Here is a 25,395-nt window from a genome sequence, read left to right on the forward strand (position 1 = left end):
CTGTCAACCTTAAGCCCGGTTCACTCTCAATCAAGAATGATGTTCGGTGGCCACAGCTTCACATTCCAAATCAATTGATGCAAGAGAGTTGTGATTGTGTGTGCCATCAAGCTTGTAATGCTGTCTACAATATATATACATTATTTATTTTCCTTTCATTTCATCGCCATTTTGTTCGCTTCAAGAAGCAGGCGCATATAGTTTAATTATCATTGAACAATTTGAAAAGGTATGTACACCAGTGAACCACAGCTATGAAAATGGCCACAGACACTTATTTGACCATTTTTTGTGTGTATATTCGTTACGATTTTAATTTATACTTCGTAGGCAATCAAAGTCAAACGATTAAAAGAATCTAGTTTCAGTCGAAATGAATAGACTAAGAAAGCGCAAAACCATTTCTTATTATGACCAGAAACACAAACGTCCAAGACAAGAATTCACAACGAATATTACAGAAGTCAACAATGATTGTCTTGAACGTATATTTCTGTACATAGACGTCCGAGATCTATTGAACATTGCTGATACAGCCGCAAAATTATCATTTGGTCGCAAATTTGGTGGAAAAAAGTCAATGGTTGCCGTTTATAAAGGCGCTTTCATGATTGCATCGAAAGAAGACTACACTCAATAAATCGCAATACGTAATCCATATCGAGTATTGCGAAGTTTCGGTCATCTTATACCAAATCTGGTTGTAGACAATCGAAAGGTACTTTATTATGTATTGCCGCGAATCAGCGACTGAAATTCTCTTTCGCAAAATGTGCAAACGCGATTTCGATTGTATTCGCCACCCATTTGTCAACATTCAAGCGATTGCATTTTGAGAGGTAAATCAATCTGCTTTCCAAAAATGCATACTTTGAACTTCATTCAAGTTGACGCTCAGGCCAAGTGTATCGAAACTAACCGAGTAATGCGCTATATGTTTTATATGAAAACGTCACACGAATCTCCCCCAAAAACGACATCTTTGGTCTTGCAGCAGAAGCAGAAGTTTCTATGCTGAAAATTTCATTTCAGTTTAAAGAAATTAAAATATTATTCATGTAGAATTGTACAAATATTTCAAAACGTTGAAATGAAATTTACAGAAATATGCATTTGAAAATTGTTTTAAAAAATAAACACGGCACAGTCAATTTCAATTTTCAATGAATAATATTGTTGACATATTTTCACGATGACAGCTATTTTTGTGGTATAAAATTGACCCGTTTGAATGATTTGTCAATATTGAACATACTTTACACACATGGGGAAACAGAGATGGCGTTGTCGTAGCATGTAGCAAAATATATGTTTAACGCAATATTCGGCTTTTTTCCATCATTTAGCATATAAGATGGTTTGAAATTAGAGACAAGAAGTCTTTTCGAATTGTATTGAATTAAATCTATAAAAACAATAAACACATGACGATTTCAAATAACAGAATAAAAAAATTAAATGTATTCAAATTAATTTTGTCTTTATTCATCGCATTGAGGAAAAAAGAAATTGAATGCTGAAATGGTTTATGTTTCTTTTTTTCATGAACAAGCCAGTGACCGGTTCGCGCATATTTCTATGCTTGCCTAAATACGCTAGGTAGCATAGATATGCCAAGCATAGCCGCAAACGCAACCGACGCATCGCCGTTCACTCTATATGAACAATGCACATGTTCGTTTATGCAGACGACCGTGCGCATACAATATAGCTCGAATCGAATGGCGACGGGTGCGTTGCGGCTTGCGTCTCCGCTATGCTTAGCATAGCTATCAGGCATAGAAATATGCGCGAACCGGTCACTGGAACAAGCTAATTCTCTCAAACAAAATCATTTTTTTTTAAATATTTATGCAATTTTTTTTTTCTGTATTCATTATCCCGGTTCAGATGCTTAGAGCTGAACTCATGACAGCCGAACCGGGATACGACACAAATTAATTTGATTGGAATTGTTTTAGTTTCATTTGTGCTATTCATCTTATATTATAATTTAATAGATAAAATGTACAAAAAAGACAATTTTTAAAATATAATTATAAATATAAAGTCGAATGCACAAATGACGCTCTTCAAACTGAATTTGAATCGATCTTTTTTTTTCACTTCTTGTTTTTACGCCGCACCCAACACTGCATACAAAATCGAATATGGATTTACTCCTCTTCAAATTGATTGTTGTTGTTGTTGTTGCTGTTATTATTATTGTTGTTGTTACGATTGCGATTGTTATTACGGCCCGCATTATTCCAGCCTTGATTATTTTGATTACGACGATTGTAGCCACCTTGATTGTGATTTTGGTTGCGATAGTTGCCACGTTGTTGTTGCTTGTTGAAGTTCTGAAATGTATACATTTTTTCATTCAATTGTAAAAGGTTTTTTGAAATCAAATCAACTCAAATCTTAAACAAATGTATGGAAAAAAATACTTACGAAATTTTTGAGTTGATTGCCTCGTTGATAGAAATTGGTGCCTTGTTTGACTTCAAAAATACGTTCGTTGGCATCCACCAAATTTGTGACTTTGTCAACTAATTGCATGGAAAGAGCTTGCAGGCGTGATGGTTCCGAGCGATGCATGACAACCGTATCGGTTGGATCGTCCAGTGATGCCATTAATTCTTCGTTTATGATCATTTTACTAATGACGGAATGCACTTTTTGCAAAACCAAATCAAACATATCAGCCAAACTTGGCATACTTATCGATGAGTATACATTCGAATAAGTAAACAAATAAGTGCGCAACGATTCTTCCTTGATGAATTTTGTAAGCATGTCACGAACACGATCGGCTTCATAGAATAGATCCCAAACCTTTGTATTCATTTTTTTGTTAACAATGAATTGAGCACAAGCTGACCAGTTGCCACAACGCATTGCTTTTGCCGCAGCCACAACATGTTCTCGCATTGATTCTGGTGGTCCAACCAATGATTGACGTTCCGATGATCGCAATTGTTGGTAGAAAGTTTTACTACGTGAAACGTAAATAAAGTCATAATAAATTGAGTAATTTGTTTCATATGAAAAGCTGATATGGATGAATAAAAATCAAAATAATATGATTTGTTCAAAAACAATCGCAAAGCCTTGATTAAGACTCTCTCAAAGCTTCCTCGAGTTTTTGTTGCATTCGTGTAGGTCGGCTTTTGTTCGCCAGCGTTCGAAAAAATGAAATGATGTCGAACAAACATGATAATGACAATGACCAAAATCAGAGTATTCTAATTCTGGTAAAATATGGAGATGAATTTACCTGATCATACGACGTCTTGCGTCGAATTCATGAGCGGCCATATATGGAATTTCAAGAAGCATAGCCGATACCAAGTAGACACATTCCAATAATTCCAAATTGATGTGCATATGGAAAGGCATTTGACGTTGTTTCTCTACCTTTTCTTGTTCGGGGCTACGTTCATGTTGACGTTGTGGTAAAAGACCTTGAGCCAAAAGTTCTTTCGGTTTACCAGTCATCATTAAATCAACCAAACATTGATGAGCATCTTTCACTGAACCTTGACGAAAAGCGCACAATCCCAAATTGGCCATCATACGATTGTAGAGGATTTGAGTTGGTGGATCCGAATGTTGAATGTTCTCTTGCAAATGACTCATCAACAATAAATCACGAGCTTGGAACCAATTATCGTGCAATGCATGATGATAAATATGCGATAGAATGGCTCTAGTACGCAAACGATCCGTATTATCTTTAGCGTAAATGTAACGGCATAGTTTTTCCATTACATTAACACTAGTAGTGGTATCTTCATCAATTTCTTTATTCTTCTTCTTCAAAACGGTCGGATCGAATTTGTAATACAAATGATCGATTTTCCGCAAGTATACACGGCAAATTTCAGTTTCATTTCCGATACGCTCAATATATTGTAGCACCTGCTCAATAATAGCTGTTACACGTACTTCATCCTTCAAACTATGAATGTAAATAATATACACATATAAAAGTTAGCTTAAGTCTGAATTGAAACCATCATGGTGTTAAAATTAATTGTTAACACTTACCGGTCAACGTAATCATTTGAATGTGGATCACATTCCTTCAGCAACTTGGTGAATTCGTCATCAAGCCGCTCAACGGCCGTCAACACACATCCACGCAAATAGAATGGGGCATTCTCATATTCTTCTTGTTCTTCATTCACAGATTCCGATAGTGTGATATCTTTCGAATTCAAAAGAAGTTCTATGAGGTCATGCATAACTTCCAACAGTTTAGTAAAATATTCCAATTTCATGGGTTCATTCACTTTTGGATTGTAATCAAAAATAGCTGATACGATATTGAAACGAATTTTGCATGCAACTGCATCACCCAAATTATGTTGTTGGGCGATTTGTTTCAATTCAAACAACAAATCGATTTGTTGACGACGATCGGTACGTTTCTTTCCACGCGATGCCATAATCTATACAATAGAAAGCGACAACAACAATAAATTACCAAAAATATGAAAAAGTATGTATAACAATCATTCGTTTCTTTTTTTAAGAGAAAGAAAACTCACCTCGTTCAGCTTGTTGAGAACCAATGGAACATCGATTTCGGCATCTTTGGCGAACAATTTCGGTTTTTCGGCGGTTGTTGATGAACCTTTTGTGACAGTTTCCCATCCGCCCTCTTCATCAGTCTCTTCGTGTGGCTTGTGTTGTTTGGGTATCTTCTTCTTTTTCTTTTTTTCTTCCTCATCGTTATCAATTCTGTCGCTTGCTTTCTTCAAGTAACGATCGCGAATGTTAACATATTGCGTGTCTTCTTCCGATAAATCTGAATCCGATTCGGTATCCGATAACCAATCGATTGAATCATCCGAATCGTCGGCTGCTTCCTTTTCTTTCTTCTCTTTTTTGAAGGTGACTGTTTTTGGTGCTGGTTCTTCATCTTCAGAACTTTCACTGACTTCCTCCTTCTCCTCTTCTGGTTCATCTTCTTCGTCCGGTGACTCACGGAATTTTGCCAAATCAGCTTCAAAATCTTTTATGTATTTTCGGAATTTTTGACGCAATGGTCCAAACGCTTTCGAATTATTTTTCGATAAACTCTTACGACCCTCACGATCTTCCCAAACTTCATTGATAAAGTCTTCCATTTCGGCCAATGCACGCACATAGAAGCGTGGAGTAACGCCATTTTCTTCTTTCATAATGACTGGCAATGCTTTCTGGTAAGCACGAGTCATATCTTCGTAGCTCTGCAGCAAACTAGCCATATCCTTGATTTTCCGATGGTTACGGATGGCTTTAATTAAATTCGTCAAGTCTTCATAGCGTTTCTCTTTCGTTGAACGCACCACACGCTTTACTTCTTCTTCTTCGTCGCTGAACTATGTTGAATTGTACAAAAATTGTTCGCTTTATTGTCTGATGAAATAAAAAATTTAATTTTGAAATTACCGTAAATGCAGCTGGTGCTGGACGTGCAACAAATTGCTCTTTATCTGATTCGCTATCCGATTCGCTATCGGACCCACCGGTCGCAAAGAAACGGGACATCTTGTTTACTCTTTCTTTTCACAAATCTTCAATAAAAGAAAAATCAAAATATAAAACACTTATTTCATTATTTATCAAGAAATTTCAGCACGAAAATTAAATGAAAAACGTGGAAGTTGAGGTTAGGATACAACTAGTAATAGCAACTTTTTTATGAATAGCCTATTGAATATGTATACGTATATATATATATATATATATATATATATATATGTGTGTGTGTGTGTGTTCAACGCACTATCGTATATACCGCATTGTGCCACACTGTCACTTTTCCGGGACAATTAATTTATCAACATATCATTTTCACATTTTTTTTAGTAATTTAAGCAGATACTCCAACGTTTTCGTATCTCTAATAATTATTTTAATGAAATTAATGCACTTTTTACCGGGACACTTACAGATTTTCGATGTAAAAACACGATTAAAATTGCTGCTGCAATCGCCGCAATATGTACGCTGTTAATGTGAATGGCGTAAAGAATTACAATAAGTTGGTGACGACAGCTTGTGTATGTATTCGTGCGTGTGTCACTCCTAATGACCAACTGAACCGATTCAGTTCTGAACCGGTTTTTTTTGGACAAGTTTTGCTTCGGTTTATAGTTTTTATTGAGTTTTATTTATAATTTAATTTTTGGAATTTAATAATAATTTGAACTATTTCTTTTTTGCTATTTTTAGGTACAATTTTTTTAAAAGATACAATGTTCAATTATATTTTCAACTCTATTGTATTGTCTAACTATCAAGAGATGGCGCTATCTATCCTAACAAGATTCAGATACTTTGATAAATTCAATTAAATTAAACATTATTTTAGCTCGTTTTTATTTTAAATAAATAAAAATTTATCGCTTTTTAATCAACTCTTTTAACTTTAAATTATAAAATAATCATCCGGTGGAGTTTGTATGAAAACAACAATTTCCAATCAATTTAATGAAATTGCACTTTGAATGAATTGAGGAAAGTTATATATTTCGAGATATGGAGGCAGTACGTCAAACCACTGCCACTTTTTTGGGGCACTATAATTAATTTCGTAGGCCATGCAACGTCTCAAGCCAAAGCCTCTAAAAATGGTTTCAAATTTATTTTTTTGTTCTTTCGTTGTTTGGCTTTATATTAAAACTCACATGTAATACTCCGAACATCTCATGATCGGATGTTCATATTCAAAGCAATATCGTTGAAATATTCCATATCCAATTCCGATTGTTAATGCATATGTTGTCTCTATGTTTTCAAGACATTGATAGAATTCAGCATCACAACTACATTTCAAACTGAAAAAAAAAATATTAATGAAGAAGTTTCAATCGAATTTGACGCATTAAACCTACCGTGAGAAAAATTGTGGCCGAACATCTAGCCCAGGATACTGTTGATAATCATGTGGTTGCAATACATATTCAGGGCATTCATCATGCATCCGACAACAATTGTCAATGTTTGTGTAAGTTCGTTCGTCCGTTTTAAAAATACGATTAAATATCCGTGCGCCTGCGATTATTTGAATATTTAGTATACAACAAAATGTTATTTATATATTTATACCTGGTCCACAATAACGGGTGAATAAGAAAACACCAATCCTACTATTTATCATGGCATCTCGACTCTCAACATATTCACTTCGCCTTTGAAATTCATGGAATTTTTGTATAGTCATATTCAGTGCATGTATCGCATTCAATACATCCGAATCGTAATTGTTTTGAAGAGATTTTTCAAAACGATGCCAAATTTCACTTGGCAATTGCTCATATTTCGAGATATTTGTCGAAGAAGCACCAGCACAAAAAACAACAACAACAACAACAAGAATCACGTCACGATGCATATTTAAAAAAAATCAGTGAAAATACATTTAAAAACGAAAGTTTTCGTTTATTCTGACATAACAATTCCATGCGACACTTTTGAAATGCTCGCAATTACTGAAAATAGCACAACATTTTTTAAAGCAGTTCGAACGCAATTTTTCGGTGTCGAGATGAATTCTGTTGTTATTTCGGTTTCAAACAAAATAATAAATGCTTGCATATGAAATTGCTGGTGAAATCTCTTGTTGGTTGAGTGCTTTTTGCCGTTGATTTTCGATTTTTGTGTGGTACCATTTTTGGTGACCGGAATCATATCATATAAGAGATAATGTACGTACAAACAGACACCGAGATAGAGAAACAAAAACATGAAAACTAGGGTATTCACGCTGTAATCATATGCTCATTATTGCCGCTTCATTTTATGTGCTAAAAACGTCAAGTACAAAGCCGTTTGTTTACATATTTTGTATGTCGCCAAATAAAGGTTTTGAAAGTATTTTTTTGTCTTTTAAGTTTTCACTTTTGTTTACTTAATTGATCTGTTGACTTTTTTTTCCATCAATGCTTTTTCGTTGTTATCGATAATGACTTTAAAGTACAGAGTTTAATTGCTTTTTCTTATCTCCGATGAATCTTCTACAGTAGTAAATGTCTGCAAGCGATTTATTGCACTTGCTAAGAAAATTTCAATGTGTCAACTTAGTTTACCGATTTATGATTACACATAATGATGGAGGATGAAGATGAATAATATCCCGCTTAACACAAGATCATTTTGAACACAACAGATCTGAGATCTTGGATTACTTCAATTATTTGTAACGAATTCCACCGTTTTACTCATTCACTTAAAGTGTATTTCATCTGATTGGACAATTTTTTTGAAGATGCAAAAACAATGTAGACGCTATTTTATTCATACGCATCACACTTATTTTCGTCAACAATCAAGTGCGAACCGGTCAGACTCATAAATATTAATAAGCTTTTATCGATAAAAATTCGATTCAGTCAAAAAGTAGAATTTAAAGACTAAACATATAAAATGTTATTTTACTTGGTGTTGATAGTTCTTTGTTCTTCAGTGCATATTGTTGAATTGAGACGTTTCATTGAAGTTGGAAATCGAAACATTTTTCCCATTTGGATTGAAACGTTGGCCAATGCCAATGGACCCAAATTATCAAACGAGATAGTTAGAATCAATCCTGGCGGTCGAATTAAATATGAGATAAGCGTTAATGGATGGGCTGGAAGACTTTGGCCAAAGTTTAACTGCAACAATAGTGGTGCAAATTGTGAATTTGGCCAATCGATTCCACCATGTCCCGCACAAGGTTGTCATCCACCCGCTGATACCAAAGTGGAATTTTTTTTCCCATCAGAAAATAGTGCCGATCGATCGTTTTATGACATCAGTTTGGTTTGTTGAATTTTACCTGTTTTGTTTCGATTGCTTATTTTAGCCATTTTTTTAAGGTCGACGGCTATTCATTGGCGAGTGAAATTATTCCTGTGCAAAACGTACGTAATTTAAAAAATTAAACGGCGTGAAAATGTAAATTCGCAATTTAATTTCAGGGCATACAATTTCAAAGCGGAACATGTGTACGAACTGATTGTCGATTATCAGTGAATCAGTGCCCACACAATGAACGAAGTGGCTTAGGCGATTTAACTGTAAAAGGAAGAAGTAATAATCCTGTAGCCTGCTTATCGCCATGCAAAAAATGGAACTATCCAGCACCATTTGGAAAAGGCCGTAACGAGCAAGAAGGTGATGGACGTTTACTTTGTTGTCCCAGTCCAGTTTCAGTTCAGGAATGTAGACGCGGAATCGTTGTACAAACAGATTATGTGAATCTTGTTCATCGCAATTGTCCCACTGCATACAGTTATTCATATGATGATGAAGGTGGCTCACATGACTGCTCATCAGATACGAGTTTCGTTGTGAACTTTTACTCTTGAAAAAAATACACAACATTTACATTAAAGAAATCTCGATTCATTAGCATAAAAATGTGTGAAATAATTTAAGATTTGAAGTAATATTTGATCTTTTTGTATGGTGTATGTTTTCTTCTAGTATAATAAAAAGTTGTTTTAAACCAGTTTTCAAACTTAAATCAAACAAATAAATACAGTTTTTTTTTCATCAAATAAAGTGTCGTTTAAACCATAAAATTATCTCTTCATCTTAGAGTTGATTGACGGATTGGTAATCTACTGGCATTGAAGTAATATTTAAATCATTGACATAAGTCAGTGCTATAGTCAAAGTACTTTGAAGCCGTACCAGCACCTGAATTAAATTGTATTGTATACACTGTACTTATGAGTTTCGTAATGCATTGCATTGAATAGCACATCATTTACGATTTTCACGTCTGAACAAAGAATCAGATAAACTTGTTTGGCAAAACGAGAATTTCTACGTTTTATGCGAATTGTAAATTTTTTTAACAACACTTAATTGCGTTCTGATAACACAATTCGAATTTATTTACACGGATCGTGTTTTTTTTTTAATATAAAAAAGTACCGCAGACATCGAATGTTTAACGAAATAAAAGCAAATATTCCCCTTACATGTTTTAAGAATGAAATATCGAAACAAAAATATTCAGTATTGAAAATGAATAGTAAGTGTGAGGACTTACATTCTTTTTTCAGCTTATAATCTTCACAAAACCATTTGTACAACAATTCACTCAATTGTAGTGTTTAAATCTAATCAACAAAGCGTGAATTTTATTTGTGAATAAATCAGCTCTTTTATCATTAAAAGTTAGTCATACAAACAGACTGATATACTTTAAACATTATTTGTTGTGACAATTGTATTTTTAAGTATAGAAAAGTGAACGTTCGCTTCAATCAACATGAAACTTCAAAACATGTGAGTGGAACATAGAATAAATTTTCGTGGAAAAACGAAATTAATCGATTTCCGAATTTCGAAAATGAAATTTAATCGCGAAATTGTTGATATTTTAGATAAGAACAATAATATCTGGATTTTTTTTAAAGCTACAGGCCGAAATTTCATCATTTTGAAAGTTTAGAGCTACTCTAGTAGAGCATGTTTTGAAAGTAATATTTATTTGGTGTATTTTTAACGGCGATTCGCTAATTTCTTATATCATCTCGAAAACTGCCTTTCCCAGAGTTGGTAAATGCACCTCACAAGTGCGCGCCCTTACAAGTTGTGTGCAACTCTTCTTGGGTGCGCGCACCCGATTCCATATAAATGTTGGGTGCGCGCACTTGGAATATTTTTCTTGCTCATTTCAATATAAAGAATTGAAAAAAATGTATTTTTTACTTAAAACTTTCCATATTTTATTTGGTCATCTTCAATATATCAATACAAAATTATGTCAAATTGTGTTTCTTATATATTTTGACAGCTACAAGTAGCCGCCTGCTGGTTGTCTTTTGAACCACATTGCTTTACATGTAAACAGTTTTTGCATGTGAAAAAATTCAAAATGGAAAAAATTAAGTAAAAAAAATACATTTTTGACGATTTTTTATATTGAAATAAGCAAGAAAAAAATTCCAAGTGCGCGCACCCAACATATATATGGAATCGGGTGCGCGCACCCAAGAAGAATTGCACACTTGTGAGGTGCATTTACCAACTCTGGCCTTTCCAATGGTAAAATTATCATTGAATTAATTTTTTAACAATTATCATTGCACTGCTCTATAATTGTAGATTTCAGAAATGTATAGATTTTTCGGCTCTCATTTTATCATTCAGTTAGTGTCATGAAACGTAATAAATATATCGGAGGAGTAAAACAAATGTAAATTTGCGTGGTCTGTTTAATCAAAATTGCTATTAATCATGTTCGGCATAATTTTGAAGTGAATTTCATTTCATTTAAGTATTTAGTAATCATGAGTAGAAAAGTGTGTAATAATAGGTTACTGAAAATATTCACAAAATCATAATGGTTAGATATAAGGCCGAACATATGAGTAAATTAGCTAAAACATTGCTTGTTTGAATGTAATTTTGGGCAAATTTTTGGTTATCATTTTGATAAATCAATAGCGGCAAGTTATACCATAACATAATAAAGAGTCTTACAGGAGTAAGACGAATTTTTCCGCACGGTGGTAGATGCGTATTCTACTTAGCTATATATATTCGGCATCGAAATATTCTTTAATTTAATAGCAGAAGTACTCGCAAAAGATTTTTCATACTATCATGATGAACTCATTTGTACGACATTTGAAATTATTCTATTTTCTAACAAAATACTATAAAAATATGTCTGACGTTAATTTTGCCATAAAAATTATTTTTGAAACACTTTTCATAACTAAAGTCACAAACAATTTGGATTTTTGTATGGGAGCCATGTCTCTATGCTACCTTAATGGCGTGAAACTTTTTACAGGTTATTTTTTAACATTCGGAGGGTTTGGAGAAATTTCAACCAAAATTAAGGGTACCTCCCATACAAAATATTCGTTTTTGAGCCAAAAATTTTCCTCCAAAGGGAGGTACCCCTAATTTTGATTGAAATCTCTTCAAACTTTTAGAATGTTATTTTTTTGTGCAAAAAATAGTCCGTGCAAAGTTTCACGTCATTAAGGTAGCATACAGGCATGGCTCCCATACAAAAATTCAATTTTTTTGTGATTTTTCCAAGGAAACTGTATCAAAAATTGATTGTATCTCAAAATTAACCCCGGAATTATCGTGCCAAAAACCCCCCAATACATATTTTTGAGTGTTTAAGTCTACATTAAGTATGACTTTTGGACGAAAATTGGACTTTTTTTCATAGGTATCTTCTCCAGGCATGACATTTTTTCGCATCAACCAAAGTCGCTCAAAAGCTAATGATTTCTATTCCTCGCGACCCCCAATCATCCTGTAAAGTCAGATTTTGAATTAAGTTTCTACGATGAGCGCAATCTTGCTAACAAATTTTGCGTACGACGTACAGATTAACAAAAACCATGCTCAAAACGGCCTGATTCGGGTTCTCTAACCTCAGAAACGTCCAGAAAACATGTTTCTGAAGTTTTCAAAATTTTGACCGATTACAATACTTTTCACCTTATACTATGTGTGCGGAAAGTAAAACACAAATTTTTGTGATGTTACATGTCTTTTGTGTTTACTTTACATTCGTAGGTGTGCAAAATTCAACAATATTTCGCTAATTTAGCGCTTGACTTGTGTGAAACAAACAATAAATAGATTCTTATCTTCATACAATACACACATGAATACATTTGCCGATTGAATTTATTGCTATTGTAAAACAAAGATTTCCGGTTAATTGTTTTATTTCCTAAGACCAAGATTTTTTTTAAATACTTAATTCATCATTATTATGAACATTATCAATTGAGAATTAAAATCAATTTTTAATTGGATATTTCTTTTAGATTATCAAGAGTATTAGACAGAGGAAAAAAAGTGAAAAGTTTTGATGTCAGCACAAAGTCAAGTGAGACAACTTCAGACAATGGAGGAATCAGTACATTCAGACGATACCTTCCTCAAGTATGTGTAAAATTAATATTTCATCCAGAGTCCTTCATAATGAATTTTATTAAACGAATGTGATTTTTCCTTTAATTTTCGTTACAAAAGATTTTGGCCAGTTCAGCAAAAAATATGTGAGTGAAAAAATGAGAACTATTTAATTAATTTTGGCGATTAAATGTTTTTTTTTTTCGATTGAAATTCAATATTATCATAAAAGTTGTCTTTTCAATACTATCATGAAAAATGGAACAAGATTCAACAAATTCTTTACATTTTTAAAAGGTTGATTGTAGATTTTGGCTTATCAATCGCATTTTCTACAATTTTAATTCCTGCTTTATTTGGATTGAATCCTGCTTTAAATCCAAACGAAACATTGTCGATAACCCCCGATGAAGGTAATAGATATCCAAGTATCAGAATTCCCATTGGAACAAACAATTGAAATTTTTTCGATTAAAGGCTCTATTTCCTAGGACACGATTTGCGCACGATTGTAATTGTGTACGATTATTTCAAATCGCCAACCGATCTTTCATGATCGGGAATGTTTCATCTAACGCTTTTCAGATACACGTAGACGATCATAAAAAAATCGTGGACGATTGGAATCGTACACGATTACAATCGTGTTCTTAGCAAATAAGGCCTTAAAGCAAAAATTGTATTGTTTTTCGTTGTTTTCTATTCCGCTTTTACGATGAAGCTACGTGGCTCGGTAAGTAAAGTAATTTGAAATAGAATAGGTGGAAAAAAAATAAAGTTTATAATAAATTTTTTAGGCAGCATTACTGTAATTTGTCAGCCAATTGGTGGCGTCTTGTCTGGCTTTTTAACAGAACCATTGGGCAGAAAAATGGCTTTGATATGTGTGAATATCCCATATGTTGTTGCTTGGATTTTATTATATTATGCCAACTCATTGATGATGATTTACATTTCATTTGGTCTACTGGTAAGAACAATTTGAATACCCATTTTTCCACCACAATACACAATCACAATACACTTCAAAGGGGACTGGTCTGGGTCTTATGGAAGCTCCGATTTTCACATATATCGGCGAAATATGGTTGGTAACAATAGTTATAACTCTAGAATAGTTGCATTTATTTATATATACAGTTTATACAATGTTTTTTTTTCAGTGAGCCAAGTATTCGCGGTATTTTAACTGCTAGTGCTAGTGTCTCTGCAGCGTTTGGTATTGGATTGGTTTATTTTTTGGGCAGTCATACGTCTTGGCGTATAGCAGCGCTGATTTGTGCAGTGATTCCAATTTTGTCTATTATTTTCATTTCGTTTGTACGATCAATATTACTTCAATTCTTCGGCATGGGACAAATGCATTATAATTTCATGTGTTTGTATGTTTTAGATGCCCGAAACACCCATTTGGCTAATTTCCAGAAACCGTCAAGAAGACGCATTGAAAAGTCTTCGGTGGTTGCGTGGTTGGGTAGATATATATATATATTCTAATATGTATTGTAAACTATGATATTTCCAAATGACAATGAAGAAAACATTTGATTCTTTCCTAGGTAGATGCAAAGGCCGTTCAAAATGAATTCAATGACCTGCAAAGGAGTCGGGTTTCTGCGCAAATATGTTACCAATGCGAAAAGGAAAATGAAATCTGTGAACATCCACCACCAACAATAAACGACAAAATTCGAGACCTCTTTCGCAGACGCATACTTCGCCCCTTCATTCTGATTTCATGTCTATTTTTTTTTGCCGCATTTTGTAGTATTTCTCCTTATCGACCATACATGGTTCAAATACTCTACTTTTATCAATCACCCATGGATCCGAATGAAGTGTTGACACATCTTGGATACAGTGGATTTATTGCGAATGTTTTACTGGTTCTAACTATTCGGGCATTTGGAAAGCGTTCCATCTTCTTATGGACGATGGCATTTATTGTGCTCGTTTTATTTGGATTGGGTAAGTGTTGTTTTAAAATACTAATTGAAAACTGAAATGATATGTGATTTCAATTTATGTTTCTATTGTTCACACCAGGAATTTATGGTTTTATGTATCTCACATTGAACTTAACTTCATTCGATATAAATACAAGCACGGCTCATGTTCCAGCAAATGCATCACTCATTCAATATCTACCAATTTTGGCTTTTCATATATTACAATGTCTCGGTAATTATGGTGTTTGTGCCATTCCAAATATGATGTTGTGTGAAGTGTTTCCATTCAAGTAAGTTTATATGAATAACATCTAACTTTTCACATTTGAAATAATCTCAAAATGCCTATTCGTTGGAACAGGTCAAAAGCGTTCGCAACGGGAATAGTTGGTGCATTTTACTACATTTCCATGTTTTTAGCATCGAAAACATTTTATATCTTGGAGCTGCTTTTAACACTTCCTGGTCTTAGTATTTTTTATGGATGTATAGGGACCGTTGGGCAAGCATCAAAATTCTAAATATACATAACTCCATTTCTCATATTTTATCCTAACAATATAGATTCATTGCAATGTATCTGACATTGCCCGAAACAGAAGGAAGGACGCTTGAAGATATTGAAATTTATTTTTCCGACCGAAAACGTTCAATATTCCATATCAATATTCCACATCAAAATTGATCAACAAAAAAATTACAAATATAAAAAAATTGTTGTAGAATAAAATGTTTGGATCGCTTTTTTATTTTGTTTATGATTAAATGTTTATATTGAATTGTCCATTATCACAATTTGGAGAGTTCTATTTCAAAGCCCCTATTTTCGTAAGCTGATTCATTGCTTCTATTTTTATTTTCAAACACCGCACTGCAATTGGTAATCATATGCGATGAGTTGGTCTTTTGAGAATTTTCCGCATCATCATCATTTGGTTCATTCTTACTTTTCCGCTTTGATATTACGATGTTGCGATCAGTCAGTCCTTTAGAATTATCCGAAAAGTGACGTTCAATGTCTTCTAGTGATCGATTTTCTGTTTCCGGTAGAATCAAATACATCAAAATCAATCCACAACCAGATAGAATGCAGTAAAATAATGCCATTCCGGGTAGTGAAAACGATGTTTCCAAATCGTAATATGTCTTTTTACTGATGAAACCAAGGAAATAGTTTAACGCCGCCGAGATACTGCTGGCGATTCCACGAGATCTGAAAAAAAAAGAGTATTATTTTTGTAATAAAATGTGATTTTTTTGTGATAAATTCCGTGCAAAAGAAAAAAACTAACTTTAAGGGAAATATCTCGGAAAGCAGCATCCAAGGCATTACAATAATGCCAAGGAATGAAAAGAAACTCCACAATGTGAGACAAACTACTGGAATATAAGTGAGTGTTTGGTTTTCCATTTCAAATGTTCGTGTTTTATCAAATGAAATGCATCCGCTAGGTAAATAATAATAACTAGGTAAATAATAATATTAGATTAATAACAATACAAAATAATACAATACCTAGGTAAATAACTGTATCCGTATACACATAGAATGAGAGAACATAGAAACACTCCCAAAATAGATGTGATGTAAAGTTTTCGCTTGCCTAGGGTTAATCACAAAGAAAAGAATGTAAACAATGGAAATTAATCAATATGTAATGAAACGTTATGGAAGTTTTCGCTTGCCCATGAAATGAATTAAAAAGAATAACATCACAGCGCCAATATTATCCAGAAAACCCTACAAAAAAAAAACACTAAAGTAAGTAAAGACAGGAAAATGTATGCTAAACATAATTCAAAATCAAACCATCATAGCCGCTACTTGATCGGCTGGAATTGGGGTCTGGTATGCTTTAAGAATTGGCACAATAAATGGTCGCATTGCCAACACGCTCGTAAATTGCGACAAAAAACATAAACCCCCTACAATTGCAAATGGTTTGAGCGTTCGTTTTCGTTTTAATTCGATGAATCGTTCGCTGAATGTGGGCGGTGGATGTTGACACTTTTGATTTTGTTTAATACACGAATTACACCATTTTGATCGTTCACTGCTCTCTTGTATTTCAATGAATTCTTGTGCTACAATGTGACGTGGAACCCATCCTCTCAGCCACCGAAGACTTTTCAATGCGTCTTCTTGACGGTTTCTGGAAATTAGCCAAATGGGTGTCTCCGGAACAAATAACAAAGCTATCGCTGTGATAATGGGCAGTGCAAAACAGATCAATGCAACTGTTCTCCATGGCATCAATGTGTTTAGGAGGAAAATGGTGAATATACCAGCTGTTGTGTAAATTCGTGAATAAGCGAATAAAACACCTCGCGTTGATGGTTGGCTGGAACAATGCGACAATGTAGCGCCAATGAAACATGCACATATTGTGATTGGGTTACATTATCTTATACAAATAGAGTAATCACCATAATATTTAATCTCTCACCAGATTTCCCCCAAATAAACGTAGATGGGTGATTCAAGTAGCCCTACAGACAAACCGAGTACGATCGACCCCAAAAAGACTGCCCAAACGCTGTTTGCTTTATATAAGATGAACCACCCAAATGCCAATGGAATGTTCACAATAATCATCGCTCTTTTTCGACCAAGTGGATCTATTCAATAATAAGTTATTATCTTTCGATTCCAAAATGAAATGAATATGTATTGTTTATCTTGAATAAAACTATTACCTGTGATAAATACAGATAACATGCTCCCGATAGGTTGAAAAAGGTAGCTTACGCTTCCTAACCAACTAGCTAAAGCTGGTGTTATTGATAGCGATTCATTTTGATTGTGTTCATTTGAAACATGTGTTAATGCTGCCACCAAAACTGTTGGCAATCCAATGTTCAAGCCGACATCGAACATAAGAAAATTCTTAACCGTCGTTGCTATAACCTGCGAGTACAAACAGAACATACATTTCTTTACTGTTTTGCACAAATAAAATGAATGTATTTACCTGTGGCAAAATTCGTCGAAATCGACTAACTTTATCACTACTTTCGTTCATTTCACGTTCTTTTCTTTTTGTTTATCTATCAATGAAATTTTGCTTTTAAATTTTTCTGTACCGTTCACTTTTTTTTTAACTCTTCGTGTTCACTTTTGAGATCTATATCGACTTTGAGTAATTGCATCAACTGAAACATTGAGCAAATGGAATTAATTCGTGATGTTTTTGTAGATATATTATTTGTAGATTATTACATTACTGATTTACTTATGATAAATTCTTGCTGATAAAATGTACGTAAATTTATTTATTTGTTTTTTTGCGATTAGAAAGTAATTATAGATTCATTTCTACAAACACACTGAAGCACACCCATCAATGTTATGAGCGAAACTGATGAAGAGAGATAGAAAGATTCGTGGCATACTTGAAGGCTTTTTAAGTGCAACAGCTGGCTGCCCCACTAAGCTCATTTTCGGCGACTATGTTACATTCATAGTTGCGTTTAAAGTCTTTCGCTTTGCAAACAAGTTTTCAACATGAATATAGATTGAATTGAATGGATGGATCCCCCTCTTTATCGCCAAAACACGCGATGCTGCAGCATAAAAGTCTTAATACAAAGACCTCGTTAGCATTATTTTAGCTTCGTCTGACGAATAATTCATCAAAACGAAACTATATACAAATAAATCGATACGTCAGTTAATTGAGAGCATATGCAATATTCATATATTTAAGAAACAGAAAACAAATAACTAATAACTATAGTCCATTTAAAATAAAAAAAATAAGTACTAAAACTTTATTACCTAAAAAATTGAGCAAAATATTATCGGAAAAGTAGATGATGAAAATTTTTTGCTCCAAATTATATCGTTGTTATTGGATTATCAATTTTGATGGATTTCAGTTATTACAGAAAATAAATCAGTGTTTATTGCTAAAAGTGTACGTACCGTGAAACTTACAATTAACATATTGGCGGGCATCAAGTGTCATATTTATTCTGAATAATAATTCATAAATGAACCATATATTCACGGAACATTCTTCGAATCAAAAACTATAAAATGAAATCCTTTATCAAACACACATACACGTGAATCATTTAATTCTATAAATATTGCAATTCATTTTTATTTATTAATTAAAGTTACATTCCATTTGAATTGTTGTGGTGAAAGAATAGCTCTTATTGTTATTCACATGCGTACAGATGGTGCTTATTCCTTGTTGTTGTTGACACTGTTACTAATGAATCATGTTGCAGTATTATTCAAAACCCTATCCGATATTCTTTGAAATAATTTTTGTATTGTTATTTTGAAAAAATAGGACTTATTTTTTTCGCCGCAAAATTGATTCATTTGAAGAAGGAAAATATTCTATACAAAAATATAACTGGAAAACCCCTTAATAGCATCTCACATTTAAATGAGTTACAACTTATTATCAGTCTAAACGTCAAACAATCAAAAATAATTGCAATTCACTCAAGTGCAATATAATCGTTGCTAATATCTTACCTTGAATGGTTAAAAGAAAATAACTTTGAAACGATGATGTTTGTAGATTTATTCAATTTGAGCTCATTTCTTTTAGTATAATGATGTAAGAAAACATGCATATTGTTATAACAATGTACATACTTGATCGATATCTTTTCACTACGAACGGAATTTAATTGGGAGTTTGGACTTAACAAAGTCGAACAAAGTACATTGAAGAAGTGTATTATCTGCTTATAAATTCAAGCGGGAAACCTTGAAATCATTTCTATAACGACCCAAAAAACATTTGTTGTTGCAAATTCATCCATTATCGGGCATATGTTGACGGTCAATATTGGGGTCGGATTTGAGTGTAGTTTCAGTCATTTTCAACGTCGCGATGGAAAGAAAAAAGAGAAAAAATGAACTCAGTTACTAAGTATGAATCAACATCAATATACTATCGGTTCAGTTCAATAAATGATACTCACCTACGGGTTATTTTATATACCGAACTGCCCGTACTTCGGTCAAGGCCACAAAACTCATGTGACCTGATCGATGAATGGTGCACGATACTCTTCCCGCAGCACTTGATTTAGAGTCATCTTCAACGACGTACTGCGCCCATTCTTGGCTCTCTTTCTTCTCATCGTGACAGATCTATTGTACAAAAATTAAAGAAAAAATACACCAAATATAGCGTAGATCCCAAACACAATAAGATATAAACACTTCTATCACAAATTAAATGAAACAGTAATGAAGAACGCATTATAAATATCACCTCTTACCTCAACAAAGTGACTCTGTATTCTAAATCGAATGATGAAATTTATTTCCAACGTGACATCAAATATTTTGCCGATCGAAATGTTGTTGGAATATTCACAGTTAATTTTATCAACACTCTGTTATTTCGAAATTAAAACAAAGACAGTCACAAAACCAACTGTGAATATATCCATTCCACAGGAAACAGCATTCCGAACACACAAAATCGTTTTTGAAATGACAATAAAACCAATTGATCGCTCAAACCACGCTTCAAACACTCTTATATAATTCTCAAGAAATCCTGTTGAAAACAAAATAAAGTTTTATTGTAAACAAAATCGGTTGGTGCAAAAGTTGTTTATACTAACTACTGGATTTGGTTTGACACATATACACCGCGCGGATAGAAAAATGTCAGAAAGATGTCAGTTGCATTTCGAAAATTCAAAATAATAATTCCACAAATAAAGAAAAATAAATTTAATGAATGACTAGTAAGAGAGTTCTTCTGCAGAGTTTTATTTATTTCTTTCCGAATAAATTGTTTATTTTTTTATTTGAGCGTAAGATTTAGATTTTCAATATAAAACTTAATGTATTGGGTTGTGTTCACATTATGTTGTCAAATGAAATATTATAGGAAGTGAAAGAAACAAGTGGATCCATTCCATTGGAATTCGTGGAAACTATGCATATAATCTCCGTTCCATTTGACACGAAAATGACCACCAGAATGGGCCAAAACGTTACATTTTTCAACGTTAGAAACAAATTTGTTTGCTGGGGATGCAATGTATAGTATAAAATTCCCATATGTTTTTCGGCAGTTCTCAAGCTATTTAAAATTTTAAATTGTATAACCATTAACCAAATTACACCTCAAAAACTGGAAAACCTCCTTTTGCCCGTGTTACTTCTTCAATACCAATCTTTTTCAAATTTTAAAAAATACAATATCATTCTCATTACTATTCTTTTTGTTACGCCACAAAAAACAAAAAAGATTAAAGAAAAATCATCGTTTCTTTATCAGCTGAGCTTTGATTCATATGAATACGCAATAACAGACCCACATTTAAAATATGTCAAAACATTCGAATGTTGAGTTCATAAATAGAGACGTCAGAAAATCGCACAGAGATCAAATGCGCAAAATCATTTTACAATATCACTCAGTCTATATTTATATGTTTACATGGAACGCACGGCTCGTCAAAATCATAAGAAACAAAATAAAAATCGCTTCAATAAACATATACATATAAACATGTACATATAAGTCGAGAGACGTCATATCATTGACTCCGGTAGATGATTTTAAAGGTTATTACAAGGGTTTGGTGTATATTTGAAGAGAAAAAAAAGTCGTTTTTCCAAAGTCAAAAATAAAATGATTTCATTATTATTTTCAAATACACAGCACGAATTGTTATGGCACAAAAATTCAAAACTAAATCAAAGATTTTGTTTTAAAGAAAATATTATTATATCAATGTCTATGTGAACACTTGACTTTCGTACGGCGTTCGATCAGGATTTCGACGTCGTAATTCAATGAAAAATCCCTTCTCGGCGTCCATTAGCAATGGAAGTGCCTTCAATTTGAGCGGATCCGGTGTCTTGTAGCTCTTGTCAACGTAAAATTCGGATAGTAAATGGAATACTAATGTTTTGATTGTTATTATCATAAACCGTGATCCGATAGAGTTTCCTGGAAATATAACAGAAATATCTTATGATAGAAAAATGTTTAAATTTCAACAAATTATTAAATTAAATGAAACATACGTGTGCCGATTCCAAACGGTAAATATGTGCCAGTTTGAATTGATCCTTTATTTTCTTCACTGAAGCGCTCTGGATTGAATTTCATTGGTTTCGGGAAGTACTTCTCATCCATTTGTAATCCATATGTAGGTATAAAAATACCATTATCGATTTGAAGTTCTATGCATTTTTCACCGTTGGTTTCCAAAACATATGGAGAAATGCAAGTGCGCTCTAAAAATGGAATCGGACACCAACGACGCAAAGTTTCACATAAAACCATATCAAGATACTTCATCTTTGGGATTATCTCATATGTTATTGATGAACCGTTCAAATCATTTTTTACACTATTTATTTCCGCATATAGTTTATCTTGAATGTCTGGATTTAAAGCCAACTCATGAAACATAAAACAGGCAATTTGTGATACTGAACTCAAAGTACTGAGGTAGAAAGCCACACATTGTAAAGCTATATCGTCATCGGTGCATTCTATCAATGGGACAAATATTTTAAAAGTTTGAATCTCAAAGTTTTTAAATATGACCAAAAACAAATCAAATCCCTAAAAACTTACCTTGAATTTCATCTTTGGGCTTTGAAGTAGTGAGTTCTACCGTTGTCGCAAATCCAATGTCTATTTTATCATCTGAATTATTACATTCTAATTTTCCATTTCGAGCTTGAATCAGTAGATCAATCAAGTTATTTCGATCACTTTTTTTATTGGTTCTCGCTTCTATGGTTTTCCCCAGGAATTTTCGCAGAGTGCTGATGTGTTTTTCTTTAGCTCCGAAAACGTCCAACGTTTTAATAATTGATGGAAAATTGAGGCTGGCCAAAAATTTTAAACCATCAACGTAACGGCATTCATTCAAAGCGGAACCGGCATTATAAAATTCATTATCTATGCCATTCAATGAATTCATTTCAACATCAAATGCAGTTTTGGCTATGATATCATTTGTGTATCGCGTAAACAGATCACGAGAGTCAAATATTTTGGCAATTTTGTCGGTTCTTTTAAGCGTTTCAATAAATTGTTCAGTTATTTTAACCATCAATTCATGCATCATTGGCATTTTGTTGGTGGAAAAAAGGAGATTCGTTGTATATTCCATTCCACTCCACTTTCCGAATAAAGAACCACACATTCCGAATAAAGTTTGAGAAAAGTAATCATTTTCGTTTTTAATTGCCAATTTATTGCTAATAAAATGATCACAATCAGTGACAATCAGCTGTTTAATCAAATCCGGATCACGAATTAAATAGGACGGACGACCACCAAAATCATATATTCCAATAAATTTCTCCTTGGGAAAATACTCGTACAATCGACGGAAGGAAATTGCTGAAGGTTCCAAACCAATCACCGATTTAAAAGTGCTGCCCAATAACGGCATTCCTCGCACAAATTTCACATTTCGATCACTAAAATAAAACCACGATCGCAACACAAACTGATAAATGAATCCGAATACGGCTGAAAATATGATAATCAACAACATCCCACTATAGCTACTAAATGCGTCAAACATTTTGGAACACTTTGAAAAAAAAAAAAAAAAAAAAAAAAAAACAGAATCTGTGCAAATTAAACGTAAATATCAAAAAAGAAATTGATTTCTGCGAATAATTTTGTGCCGATTTTTATTGTCTCAAGCCGCACAACACTGTTCTGTACAAGATGTAGTCAAACTGACCTATTCCGCAATTAAATTAGAACTAATATGCTATATGCGAGCTATCGCCTGACGATAAAGAATCCAAATAGAAAAATAAACACACAACAAAATAACGTTGATAATAATAATAATATTTCAGCTGTTGCTACTAGCGATACGCAACGCGACTAACGTCACATAGTCTCTATAGATTGTCTCTGTCTCTATTTGTGTATGCGCAACTTTTCCGCATAACCGCATGTGTTTTGCTTTGTCTCTTTTAAATTCACATTTATAATTGGTCGCATCTATTTTGACATTTGTTCTGGTCAACAATGAATACTCTCATTTTAATTAATTTTTTTATTGTTCATTATTTAATGTAACTCACGAAATCGAAATATTTTAGATAAATGTCCTGTTTTTCAAAATTCCAAAGAAAATAACGGACGTAATGGTCTAATAATGAATCAACCATAAACTACAATCAATAATTTTATAGAAATTTATCTGAAATATAATCTAGAATATCTGAACTTCACAATTCCACTTTGTCCTATTTAACAGGAACTTAATTTGAGTCAATAAAACATAGGAACATCTATATAATATATGTATAGTATATATGTTTGTTTTCAAAAAGCATGTGTTTTGTTTTGTCTCTTTTAAATTCACTTTTATAAATTGCCGCATTTATTTGGAGATATATTTCGTGTGATCAACATCACGTTCATAGCCAAACCAAAATAGAAATTATAAACGTTTGCAGAAAGAGATGACAATTTGAAATTTAAAAAAATGTATATTCCGTGACATCTTCTCTTGGGGATGTTTGAAGACATAAAACTATTTTTATTCAGTTTTTAATGTTTAGATTATTAAATATAATTAATCTGAATGATTTTTAAATAAATATTTACATAAATTTACACAGCGTTTGTTTGTCTGAATTTTGGTCTGAATGGCGCATTTGTAGTTACATGTGTTATCAGCACAGTAAATGTATAAACAAAAATCGCATATAAGTGTGTATATCATGGTTCCATCATGAGGTGATCTCGTGTCACGGTCAAGAACAAACGTGTACCAGTACATTGAAACATGTTGACATCTGAAACGTGTGTCTAATACAGTGCTCAATATCAGTATCATGTCGAATCAAAAGTATATATATTACGACTACGATTTCTATGATTTCAGATTACACGCACACGAGACATGAACATGTATCTAAAACAATTTTTTTTTCGTTTAGACTTTGTATATCGTATACGAATATCGTATATTTATTATTATTTATTTGGCAGAAAGAAATAATGTAAAATTATAAATAATCAACAAATAAGAATTAAATCGAAAGTAACAAATACATGAATATTAATCGAATTCTTTATGATTCGTGTGTAGTATCGAAAAATTTGTTTTGATAATGAACTTTAGCGCCACAAACAGCAACACATGGTATGCATAATTTAGATCATTCTATGGCTATAGTGGGCTATAGTCACAATATTTGCTTATGCGTCATTCAATTTACAAATTTATTCTGTTCTTGTTAAATCAGAAGCATAAATATTATAGCATATTTACAGTAATGACTTGTACTAATGTATTTGCTTTTCGCGAATATGCATTCATTAACTTTTTAATGTTCAAGAAAACGAAATATGATTTGTATCAGCGACAAATGAAATACTTAGTTACATTTATTGGTTTGGTTTACTTTATTCTGTGACTAACCATTTCAAAAGCTTTATATATATATATATATATATATATATATATATGCATATGCTGATACTTACAAACATTTTGTCAGAACTCGTTATACCAATACCAAATAAGCTGTTATCGTATGTAGCTGCAACAAGCTGTGTAGAATATAAAAATAAATATGTTGTTGTTT

The 25,395-nt window shown here is 33.0% G+C and overlaps 6 protein-coding genes and 2 long non-coding RNA genes across 11 annotated transcripts; 3 read left to right on the forward strand and 5 right to left on the reverse strand.

Moving 5' to 3' along the window:
- Window positions 1-1,791: 1,791 nt before the first annotated feature.
- LOC116348283 (eukaryotic translation initiation factor 3 subunit C) lies at window positions 1,792-6,046 on the reverse strand. Its single transcript, XM_031779243.1, has 7 exons — window positions 5,928-6,046; window positions 5,425-5,549; window positions 4,539-5,354; window positions 4,036-4,439; window positions 3,263-3,946; window positions 2,437-2,980; window positions 1,792-2,342 (listed from the first exon to the last, which is right to left on the reverse strand). Exons 2-7 carry the CDS (start codon window positions 5,521-5,523, stop codon window positions 2,157-2,159), a joined length of 2,733 nt encoding a protein of 910 aa, XP_031635103.1. The 5' UTR covers window positions 5,524-5,549; window positions 5,928-6,046; the 3' UTR covers window positions 1,792-2,156.
- LOC116348339 lies at window positions 5,989-6,395 on the forward strand. Its single transcript, XR_004201791.1, has 2 exons — window positions 5,989-6,038; window positions 6,211-6,395. It is a non-coding gene; the product is annotated as an uncharacterized LOC116348339 (long non-coding RNA).
- On the reverse strand, window positions 6,290-10,090 carry LOC116348316 (phospholipase A2-like). Of its 2 annotated transcripts, none has more exons than XM_031779294.1 (6): window positions 10,022-10,090; window positions 8,947-9,324; window positions 7,087-8,871; window positions 6,873-7,032; window positions 6,666-6,815; window positions 6,290-6,602 (listed from the first exon to the last, which is right to left on the reverse strand). In XM_031779294.1, the coding sequence occupies exons 3-6, from the start codon at window positions 7,370-7,372 to the stop codon at window positions 6,461-6,463; spliced, it is 738 nt and encodes a 245-aa protein (XP_031635154.1). In that variant the 5' UTR covers window positions 7,373-8,871; window positions 8,947-9,324; window positions 10,022-10,090; the 3' UTR covers window positions 6,290-6,460. The 2 variants fall into 2 exon arrangements, with proteins under 2 accessions (XP_031635154.1, XP_031635153.1); XM_031779293.1 differs by having other exon boundaries at window positions 9,951-10,053.
- LOC116348311 (thaumatin-like protein 1b) lies at window positions 8,385-9,426 on the forward strand. The gene is made up of 3 exons (XM_031779287.1): window positions 8,385-8,781; window positions 8,838-8,882; window positions 8,940-9,426. Exons 1-3 carry the CDS (start codon window positions 8,404-8,406, stop codon window positions 9,327-9,329), a joined length of 813 nt encoding a protein of 270 aa, XP_031635147.1. The 5' UTR covers window positions 8,385-8,403; the 3' UTR covers window positions 9,330-9,426.
- Window positions 9,983-15,611, forward strand: LOC116348295 (facilitated trehalose transporter Tret1-like). 2 transcript variants are annotated; one of them, XM_031779261.1, is made up of 13 exons: window positions 9,983-10,260; window positions 12,780-12,897; window positions 12,988-13,013; window positions 13,165-13,280; window positions 13,589-13,600; window positions 13,665-13,837; window positions 13,899-13,954; window positions 14,031-14,187; window positions 14,261-14,341; window positions 14,427-14,835; window positions 14,914-15,106; window positions 15,178-15,318; window positions 15,381-15,611. In XM_031779261.1, the coding sequence occupies exons 1-13, from the start codon at window positions 10,244-10,246 to the stop codon at window positions 15,499-15,501; spliced, it is 1,620 nt and encodes a 539-aa protein (XP_031635121.1). In that variant the 5' UTR covers window positions 9,983-10,243; the 3' UTR covers window positions 15,502-15,611. The 2 variants fall into 2 exon arrangements, with proteins under 2 accessions (XP_031635121.1, XP_031635122.1); XM_031779262.1 differs by lacking the exon at window positions 9,983-10,260 and having other exon boundaries at window positions 12,806-12,897; window positions 13,176-13,280.
- LOC116348293 (facilitated trehalose transporter Tret1-like) lies at window positions 15,531-18,161 on the reverse strand. Of its 2 annotated transcripts, XM_031779259.1 has the most exons (9): window positions 18,037-18,161; window positions 17,789-17,969; window positions 17,514-17,724; window positions 17,264-17,435; window positions 16,627-17,158; window positions 16,503-16,557; window positions 16,333-16,420; window positions 16,109-16,264; window positions 15,531-16,029 (listed from the first exon to the last, which is right to left on the reverse strand). In XM_031779259.1, the coding sequence occupies exons 2-9, from the start codon at window positions 17,837-17,839 to the stop codon at window positions 15,606-15,608; spliced, it is 1,689 nt and encodes a 562-aa protein (XP_031635119.1). In that variant the 5' UTR covers window positions 17,840-17,969; window positions 18,037-18,161; the 3' UTR covers window positions 15,531-15,605. The 2 variants fall into 2 exon arrangements, with proteins under 2 accessions (XP_031635119.1, XP_031635118.1); XM_031779258.1 differs by having other exon boundaries at window positions 17,789-18,161.
- A 1,174-nt stretch (window positions 18,162-19,335) lies between these two features.
- Window positions 19,336-20,117, reverse strand: LOC116348337. Its single transcript, XR_004201789.1, has 3 exons — window positions 20,070-20,117; window positions 19,767-19,938; window positions 19,336-19,561 (listed from the first exon to the last, which is right to left on the reverse strand). It is a non-coding gene; the product is annotated as an uncharacterized LOC116348337 (long non-coding RNA).
- Window positions 20,118-21,442: 1,325 nt separating this feature from the next.
- On the reverse strand, window positions 21,443-23,382 carry LOC116348294 (probable cytochrome P450 9f2). The gene is made up of 3 exons (XM_031779260.1): window positions 22,400-23,382; window positions 21,841-22,314; window positions 21,443-21,763 (listed from the first exon to the last, which is right to left on the reverse strand). The coding sequence occupies exons 1-3, from the start codon at window positions 23,361-23,363 to the stop codon at window positions 21,549-21,551; spliced, it is 1,653 nt and encodes a 550-aa protein (XP_031635120.1). The 5' UTR covers window positions 23,364-23,382; the 3' UTR covers window positions 21,443-21,548.
- Between the last annotated feature and the right edge of the window lie 2,013 nt (window positions 23,383-25,395).

The sequence above is a fragment of the Contarinia nasturtii genome, unplaced genomic scaffold, assembly GCF_009176525.2.
Source record: "Contarinia nasturtii isolate CC-2019 unplaced genomic scaffold, AAFC_CNas_1.1 Cnas_scaffold_2367, whole genome shotgun sequence".
In the NCBI taxonomy this organism is placed as follows: Eukaryota; Metazoa; Arthropoda; class Insecta; order Diptera; family Cecidomyiidae; genus Contarinia; species Contarinia nasturtii.

Bases quoted from the DNA above. Each gene is read 5' to 3' on its own strand.
- LOC116348293 (XM_031779259.1), bottom strand. From the start codon at position 17,839: ATGAACGAAAGTAGTGATAAAGTTAGTCGATTTCGACGAATTTTGCCA. The intron at 16,421-16,502 runs GCAAGCGAAAAC...GATTAACCCTAG, and splicing joins CTTTTTAATTCATTTCATGG to GCAAGCGAAAACTTTACATC. The intron at 16,030-16,108 runs GTTAGTTTTTTT...TTTTTTTTTCAG, and splicing joins TCCGAGATATTTCCCTTAAA to ATCTCGTGGAATCGCCAGCA.
- LOC116348316 (XM_031779294.1), bottom strand. From the start codon at position 7,372: ATGCATCGTGACGTGATTCTTGTTGTTGTTGTTGTTGTTTTTTGTGCT. The intron at 7,033-7,086 runs GTATAAATATAT...AAATAATCGCAG, and splicing joins CACCCGTTATTGTGGACCAG to GCGCACGGATATTTAATCGT. The intron at 6,816-6,872 runs GTAGGTTTAATG...TTTTTTTTTCAG, and splicing joins CGGCCACAATTTTTCTCACG to TTTGAAATGTAGTTGTGATG.
- LOC116348311 (XM_031779287.1), top strand. From the start codon at position 8,404: ATGTTATTTTACTTGGTGTTGATAGTTCTTTGTTCTTCAGTGCATATT. The intron at 8,782-8,837 runs GTTTGTTGAATT...CATTTTTTTAAG, and splicing joins CGTTTTATGACATCAGTTTG to GTCGACGGCTATTCATTGGC. The intron at 8,883-8,939 runs GTACGTAATTTA...ATTTAATTTCAG, and splicing joins AAATTATTCCTGTGCAAAAC to GGCATACAATTTCAAAGCGG.
- LOC116348283 (XM_031779243.1), bottom strand. From the start codon at position 5,523: ATGTCCCGTTTCTTTGCGACCGGTGGGTCCGATAGCGAATCGGATAGC. The intron at 5,355-5,424 runs GTAATTTCAAAA...AATTCAACATAG, and splicing joins CAGCACCAGCTGCATTTACG to TTCAGCGACGAAGAAGAAGA. The intron at 4,440-4,538 runs GTGAGTTTTCTT...TCTATTGTATAG, and splicing joins TTCTCAACAAGCTGAACGAG to ATTATGGCATCGCGTGGAAA.
- LOC116348294 (XM_031779260.1), bottom strand. From the start codon at position 23,363: ATGTTTGACGCATTTAGTAGCTATAGTGGGATGTTGTTGATTATCATA. The intron at 22,315-22,399 runs GTAAGTTTTTAG...TCCCATTGATAG, and splicing joins GCCCAAAGATGAAATTCAAG to AATGCACCGATGACGATATA. The intron at 21,764-21,840 runs GTATGTTTCATT...TTATATTTCCAG, and splicing joins ACCGTTTGGAATCGGCACAC to GAAACTCTATCGGATCACGG.
- LOC116348295 (XM_031779261.1), top strand. The intron at 13,955-14,030 runs GTTGGTAACAAT...TTTTTTTTTCAG, and splicing joins ACATATATCGGCGAAATATG to TGAGCCAAGTATTCGCGGTA. The intron at 14,342-14,426 runs GTAGATATATAT...ATTCTTTCCTAG, and splicing joins TTCGGTGGTTGCGTGGTTGG to GTAGATGCAAAGGCCGTTCA.